This window comes from Condylura cristata, unplaced genomic scaffold, assembly GCF_000260355.1.
Source record: "Condylura cristata isolate star-nosed mole 26May11 unplaced genomic scaffold, ConCri1.0 scaffold00025, whole genome shotgun sequence".
NCBI classification, from domain to species: Eukaryota; Metazoa; Chordata; class Mammalia; order Eulipotyphla; family Talpidae; genus Condylura; species Condylura cristata.
Genome location: NW_004567126.1, coordinates 32,109,026 through 32,117,063, shown reverse-complemented (window position 1 = coordinate 32,117,063; position 8,038 = coordinate 32,109,026). Strand labels below are relative to the sequence as shown.

The 8,038-nt window shown below is 51.4% G+C and overlaps 1 protein-coding gene across 1 annotated transcript; it reads right to left on the bottom strand.

Moving 5' to 3' along the window:
- Positions 1–6,268: 6,268 nt before the first annotated feature.
- Positions 6,269–7,231, bottom strand: LOC101635334 (olfactory receptor 7D4-like). The gene has a single exon (XM_004688981.1). The coding sequence runs from the start codon at positions 7,229–7,231 to the stop codon at positions 6,269–6,271; it is 963 nt and encodes a 320-aa protein (XP_004689038.1).
- Positions 7,232–8,038: the final 807 nt, after the last annotated feature.

The window sequence follows — 8,038 nt, the reverse complement described above, 5'->3', positions numbered from 1 at the left end:
AGTAGCTCTTAGGCCACCTTTTGCTTCTCTAAGAAGAACCCTGACAAACCCTGTGTGCTCAGGAAAGGGCTGTCGAGTGCCAACCCCACCCCACAGAGCGTTGGTGTTGCCAACGCCCTGACTATACTCGAATAGCCTGTATGTACGACTCACCACACTGTTATCATCGCGTGTTTTGTACCAACGTCTCCAAGTGGACTGAGAGATCTGCAGTTTAGGTAGATAAGAGGAATTGGGGCCGCCCATAAGTGTCATAAAGCCAGAAAAATTAACATCTGAAAATCGTGTCATAGCTAGGCTTATTCCAGGGACACCTATTCTTTTTTTTATTTATTCTTTCGGCCCATATTTCGAGTTACTGTTTTCTCTCGCGCTCCCTCTTAGCTTTACCGACCCAGCAATTACTATAGCAGGACCATCTCACCTCGGCCCTGACACCGTCACCCCCACACTCCCCATGAGTCTCCATCGGTGATGGAGACTGCGGGCTCCATCTTTTAGACACAAAGTAAAAAGCCAAAATGATGTCAAATCAGATTTTAAAATTGAAAACTCAAACACACATAACTAGTGATGCGGGGTATAAAAATCACAGAAAATAAAAGTCATACGACTATATAGTATAAAGATTGATTTAAATTGTTAAAATCTCAAATTTTAATTTTCTAAGAAAAATAAAATATTAAAATGCATTAGGTAAAAGAAAAAATACGCCACGTAGAAAAATATTGGCAGAGAGATGAAGTAATATCCTTGGGTCACCGTCTTTACCCCTGTTCTGAACATGGGACCCATCTCTGCTTGGGTTCCCCTCTGCCCTGGGCCGTGTTATGAGGCGGGGCCTGCGAGCAAGCAAAAGTCATTCAAAAAATCATGCCGTGTGGCCAAGTAGCATCTTCAGTAAGAAGGGCTACTTAATGGTTCAGAACATAGTGTAGAGCTATGAACGTGTGACTCACAGAAATGCATGAGAAAAGGCACCCCAGTTTTCCATAATTTAAAGCCCTTGATAGTTTTACATTTCTTCCAAAGGAAAAAAGATTATAATGAATGGAGAATGACTAGAGGGACATTGAAAGTATGTACAGTCCCAATGGGCCCTCAATTTAAAGAATAGAAATGCAACAATACAATAAAGTAAAGAGATGAAGGAAGGATGTGACAAGTCAGCTGTACGGACAAGGACGGGGGTGACTGTACTGGTGCGGAACTCCGAGGCTTCTGCCCATCCCTATGTAATGATAGGAGGAACTGTCCATCCATCTGTCGCCATTTCAGTGTGGAACGTCTGCGTCAAACTGAAGGGATATAAGCCAAGCCTGGAAGTCGTCGCGTTACAGTCAAGTCAAGAACGTCAGTTAATAAGGGACCGGGCTGGTTCCTGAGTACCGAGTCTGCTGGCACCTGGCCGCAGCGTCCCCTGCGTCTGCGTCACTTCAGCCGGGACCCACCCAGGGGCAGAGGCGGGACCCACCGGGGGACAGGCCATCGCGGGGCGGCCAGAACCCGACTGATGCAGGAGATGCAGGTGCGGGTTGTGCCGCTCCCCGACACTGCGTCGTGTATCACTCGTGTGACCGCCATAAAATTCTCGAAAGTCGGCGCCAAAATCAGCGCCCTCGCCTTGGCATCACTTCAGTGAGCTCCTCGCGACCCCGACCGCCGGCCGTGCGACCCCAGACCTGTCACTCACGGAGGCTCGCACCCCGCCCAGACACTTACTGCGTCCACGTGGCTGTGCAGACCGAGGAAGGAGGCGCCGCGGGCGAGGCGGCCGCTGCAGGGCGAGGGGGCCCCAGCCAGGCACAGCAAGGACCCTAGGGCTGGAGGGAAACGGACCAAGCTCAGCGGCATCCTTCGTCTGGCCTCGGGTTCGCAGCTTCTCGGGGGGCAGGAGGGAGCTTTTATCTGTTCGGGGACAGCGGTGGGAATCTCAAAGCTCCCAATTAAAGCAGGTCCTGCGTTGACCTCGCTCTGAGCCTCTGAGCCCTAGAGAACCGGAAAGGGGGGGCCCCCGGCTCTCTTCCCGCAGGGCACGGCCAGGGCGGGCCTGTTTGAGCTCCCTTTGCCTGGTTCGGGGTGGATTCGTCCCCTCCGGCACTGGGCTTCCTGTTCCTGCGACTCAGAAATCCTGGACCACAATTCTGCCTGTGCTCTCCGGGCTCGCCCACAGTCCCACTCCAGGGACGGAGGACGGTGCCAGGCTGCCAAGCTGCTGTGGCTCGGCCCAGATTGGGGGCGTCTGAGAGGTACAAACAGAAAAAGCAGACTCTGTCTCTCTCACCTTGGCCATTGTGCTGGCCGGCCGGCGTCTCCCCTGTAGCTCCCTCGCCCTGGAGGTCCTGTCCCCGGCGCCCCTCTGCCTCAGACATGCACTGCAAGCCCACGGGGTGCCCTTTGGGGTGCACTCTCTATGAACCCCCCTCTCCCGCCAGGCTCCGTGAGGCCAGACCAGGCTGGGCCCTGCGCCGTCCGTCCCATGCCCCTCCGGCTCCTGATGAGCGCCCCATTACCCGCCCGGGCGCGCTTCCTTTTCCTGGGGTAGCCACCAGGCCACGAGTACCCCGCGCGGCTTTCTGACATCATGGTTACCTGGGAACATCGTGGTCACCACAGCGGCATCTCTGGGGTGTCTGCACTGAGGCCAGAATAATTCCTGGAAGCCTCGTGATTTGCTCCAGATACTCACAGGGCTGGCTCGGGTTCTCAGCGGCATGCCACGTCTCCCAAGTCAAAGGCGAAGCATCCTGACTGAAGATTCAATAACAAGAATGTTTGGTAAAGCCCTACAGATGTCTGGTCTGAACCTGTCACAATCGGTCAGTGCTGACCCCACTGGTCTGCGCTAGTCATCACGACATGGGCAGCAGTGAAGTAGGAGCACAGAGCGACGTGGATAAAGCCACATAGAGCGGGGGCCTCCATGGTGGCCCAGGAGTGAAGTCTCAGCACGACGACACTGTCCGCAGCTGCCGCAGCACGAGTTCGATCCCCACCAAGGAGGGACCTCAGGGCGCAGCAGACCCCTCCTGTCTCCCCGCTGCTCCCCTCAGGAGTGTATTTCAGTGGATCTGCCTGCTCTGCTCCCCACTCCATCTCTGGGGAGTCCTGTCACCCCAGCACCTCTGGCCTGTGCCCCAGCCCTTGTGTGCATAAATAAATAAATCTTTAAAAATAAAGTGCAGGAGACTCTGGTTGTTAAAATTGCCTGAAAGGACAGATACTAAGAAACAGTGGTTGCGGCAGGAAGAGTAAGAACCCAGAGATGTCCCTCTCTGCACACATGGGCCCTGCACCGCGGCCTCTCATGTGACAGAGGGCCGGAGGCGTCCCCACGTGACGGGCACCTGGAGGCACCAGGGCAAATGCAGACCCAGGCCGCAGTGAGAACGCGGCCACCTGGGTGGAGAGACGGAGAGTCCGCCAGGAGGGCCGTGGCCTGCTGGCGGGAACACAGTGTGGCAGCCTCTCGAGGAAACAAACACGGACAGAAGGAGGGAGGAGTGTGGGGACGTGGTGATGACGGGTGGCGAGTGGGGGAGGGGAGAAGCAAACTTGTTTTCAAGTGAACAATAGTGTAATCAATACATAAATAAAATGTTTTAAGTTAACAAAAAGAAGTGGAAATTGCATATGATCCAGCCGTCCCTCTGCTACGTAGTCACCCAAAGAGATGAAAGCCCGGTATCAGCGACCGTCCGGCGCAGTCACAGGTCAGAGACAACAGGGCAGTGACCGGGACTCGTGGCTATCCATGGGGTCAGGGTGCTAAAACAAGGTGCTGCTTCCTTGCCTTGCAGACCCAGGCGGGGTTCAGACAGAGCAGGGACTGAAGCGTCAGTATGGGAACCTGCCTGTGGAAACCTTGACCAGACTCCAGGGCCAGACGTTATCACCTGTGGCTGCTGCGGGCTGTCAACTCTGAAGAAATACAGGGACTAACCTCAGCCTGGCATCTGAAAGACCGCAGCCAGCCAGACCGGTGTCCAGCCGTGGACACCCGCAGTGTAGGGCGCAGGTGAGGTCGCCCTCAACCCCCGCAGCCCTCTGCCGGGACACTCAACGCGCTGAGTTCTTCTCCCCGCGACCCCGGCCTTTCCTTCCCTGGGCCTTTCTTTCTCATCACACGGCAGTGGAATACTACACAGCTGTCTAAAATGATGCCAGTGCCTCCCGGGACCCACGGCGGGGACTCCTGCGAGTGTGCTAAGTGAAGAAGTTGAGAAGATAAAAGATGTCCAGTGGTTTTACTTAACAGTTGTGTATAAATAACTCAGAGGCACACTTGGACCAGACAAAACAAAAAGAGAAAAACTGAATTTGGTGGCAATATGGTGCTGGTGCCAGAGGGAACGGGGAGGAGGAGGCAGGGATTGCAGGGGAAAGAGGCCAATGGGGTGTGGGTGCAACACAGACCACACGGAGGAGCAGCTTGTGGCCCTCAGCGTGTAATAGTTACCGCAGTAACGAGCATCCTGAAACTTAGGGGTGATACTCGTCAGATGAGCACAGATTTCCTAGAATCACCAAACTTGGCAATCTCATGGTAAATTATGCCTGAGTGAAACTTTGAAATTTTTATTTTAGAAGAGTCTTCCCTGAAGTTATAAAAGGAGAGTTGAAAATCTGTTACCTTGCAAAAACCCGGCACTTTCCACCCAGTGAACTATTACGCTGACCATCTCTCTGTCACCCTGACCCTCTCTGTTCCGGGCCTCAGCTTGCGCGCCGGCATTCAGCTCACGCTGCCATAAACGTAACTGAGCCAAAGTGGAGTGAGATCGCTGCAGTAAACCTGTGTCGCCAAACAAATGAGAGCCTGCCAGTAGATGTTGCAGTCCTTTTTGTATTCCCAGTAGTTGATCTTTCCCTCCAAATCTACATTTTTCATAATATTGCTGACAGTTTGTGCCATCTATGTTCATTTAGTCACGCACAGAAAGCGGAGCCAAAGCTCCCTGCACCATCATTTTATTGGCGGGAGAAAGAAACAGCAGTGGGAAAGAGGAGAAAGGTACAAGCCTGCGAACGCGTGGGATAAAGCTTTCCCGGGAATGGCAGGGTGAGCAGTATTTTCATTCTTTAGGGAGTCTAGAATGGGGTGCAGAATCCAGCCGCAGCGTTAAAGCTCATGGCAAGTACAAAGACACCGCAGACGCCTCAGCCCGTGTGTGCTCAGGTCTGTCCCAGGTCGCACGTCGTCCCTTGCCACGCCTGCCACCAGCGATGGGCAGAGTGGCTCGGGTGGTGTGGCCAGGGCGGGCAGTCAGCGCAGTCCGGAGTGGGGCCGAGTGAACGCCGGTCCCAGGAGAAACGCTGCATTATCTGCCACTTCATCCTTCACGGACATTCATTTCTATCAGCGTTCTTCGAAGAAAGTGAAGTAAGTTCTCAGCAGTTCCACAAACGCACAGCTGCCATGCCCGCTGACACTCGGACACTCACAGGAAAGGAATGCAACAGCTCGGAAGAACGACTCTGCTTCTGCACATACACCCACTGTTTGCATCTTGGAGGTTCTATCCTACAAATGCACGATGGGAAATCACAGTCCAATCAAACATAGGAAGGAAGTAAGAAGGGAGGAGAGAGCGAAGGGAAGTGGGTGGATAACGAAGAAAGCAACATGCAAGTGCCTCCCCAGCTGGTATGCTAATGTGAATGGTAGCAGCAAACCGCCATCAAATCTAGATTCTTCTAGATTCCACATTTGGATTATTGATTTCAACACTGATGCTGACATCAAATAACTTCGTGTGAAATGGAGGTTAGCAAAAAAGTAAAGTCATCTAAGTGACAACTTCCCAAGTGACCGTTCAAATTACTGCCACTTCTGAAAAGTGGGGTGAAAGAGAAAATACTTCAAAGAAATGTTTTTAAGGATAAATACAGTCATACATGTGAAGAAAGTACAGACTTTATTATGATCGCTGTGTACTTTCCCTCAGGGAAAAGAAATATACAACAGGCCTTGGCTACAATATTGAAGGGTGAATATTAAGGAAAATGTCAGCTTTGACATAAATGCTTCAACTCTAAATTTGGCATACTCAGAAATGGTAGTAAAAATGCCGATCAAAGAGGGAAGTTTATGGGCTAAAACAGGAAATGTAGGGGAAAAAATACTGAAAGATGGTAAAAAGTAACTAACATAAAAATGAATGAAGAGAATAAAAAGAAATTTTCAAAACAGAAGAAAGCAATTCTTTGAGGGGAGAAAAGATTAGATATTAAAACTGACATCTGCCTCTGGGGCGCCAAAGGTCTACTAAGCTTTGAAGCCAGTGACCCATAATGCACTAGTGGCTGCTCTGCTGAGCAGCTTTCCCAGGGCCCCCTTCACATCCTTGTTCCTCAGGCTGTAGATGAAGGGGTTCAGCATGGGGGTGACCACCGTGTACATCACTGAGGCAACCGAACTTTCCTCTGAAGACTGGGTCGCAGCGGAACTGAGGTAGACGCCCAGGCCGGTCCCATAGAACAGGGAGACCACACAGAGGTGGGACCCGCAGGTGGAGAAGGCTCTGTGCTTGCTGGTGGAGGAGGACATCTTCACTAAGGAGGCGGCGATCTGAGAGTAAGAGCAGAGGATTCCGATGAGAGGAAACACCCCCAACAGGGCAGTGGACACATACAAGCAGATGTTATTGATGAGTGTGTCGGAGCAGGCCACCTTCAGAAGTTCCGTTAGTTCGCAGAAGAAATGTGGGATTTCAGTTCCTATGCAGAAGGCCAACTGCATCGTCAACAGCATGTGAAGGAGGGCAACCCAGGACATGATGGCCCAAGAAATCAGAAGCAGAAACATGCAGAGCCGGGGGCTCATGATGACCATGTAGTGCAGGGGGTGGCAGATGGCCACGAACCGGTCGTAGGCCATCACGGCCAGGAGAAGATTGTCTACGCCGACAAAAATCAGGAAACAATACACCTGAGTGAGGCACCCCATGTAGGAGATGGCCTTGCTCTGCGTCTGGAGGTTCACCAGCATCTTGGGGACGGTGGTGGAGGTGAAGCAGATGTCCGCCAGGGACAGGTTGCAGAGGAAGAAGTACATGGGGGTGTGCAGGCGGGGGTCGGAGAGTATGGCCAGGATGATGAGCAGGTTCCCCAGCATAGTCACCAGGTACATGGCCAGGAAGAGCCCGAAGAGCAGCGGCTGCAGGGCGGGGTCGTCGGAGAGGCCCCGGAGCAGAAAACCAGATATTTCTGTGCAGTTCCCTGCTTCCATGGAGATGGTATGTTTTCTGGAGAAGGAAGTAGCACAGAGGTCAGTGAGCAGCCAGCTGGACCAAAGCCGGACCACGTGTGATCACCCCGTAGACTCAGCCTCACTCAAGGGGGCAGCGCTCTTCCACCTTAAATGTGTGTGATCGCTCAGTAGAACGATGCGATTCAGAGTCAACCTCTCTGTCTCTGTCTCACCCATTCACTGTTTTAGTTCTCCTGGCCAAATCTCTGGACAAACCAATTTCGACTCTGATATAACCCTTACAAAAACAGAAAACAAAACTGAGGACATTTAAGGTCTTTTCCATCATAATCTTCATACTTCATTCTAGTATCAGTTTCAGAGGTTTAGATCTGGAACGTCAACCCTGACAACCTTAATCCTTTATTTGATGCTTGTACAGAGATGGCAGTTACTCCTCATGTGACTTAATTTTTTCTTATGAAAAGAAAGAAAATATATATAGCCACTTCCTTTATCATGAACATTAAAAAAAAACCTGTGTGCACAATAGATCCTAAGAAATGATATTTTATTTCATCATTATTAATCTGTTTCTTTGATGACATCTGTTTATATATAACTGTCCCAAAATAAGGAGAGTGTGATTTAGAAAATGGGACATCGAGTCAGATTGACTGAGTTAGAACAGTCCACCGATTTATTGGTGGGACTGAAAAAATTAATTGATCTCTCAGAGTTGCAAACCCCTCACCTCCACAACAGAAATAGTAAAGTTCCTTACAGTGCAAGACGATGAAAGAATCAATCGGGTGCTCACTGTCATTGTGCTGGAGGGGTTCCTGG

What these genes read in the sequence shown, in the direction of transcription:
- LOC101635334 (XM_004688981.1), bottom strand. Translation starts at nt 7,231, where the DNA reads ATGGAAGCAGGGAACTGCACAGAAATATCTGGTTTTCTGCTCCGGGGC.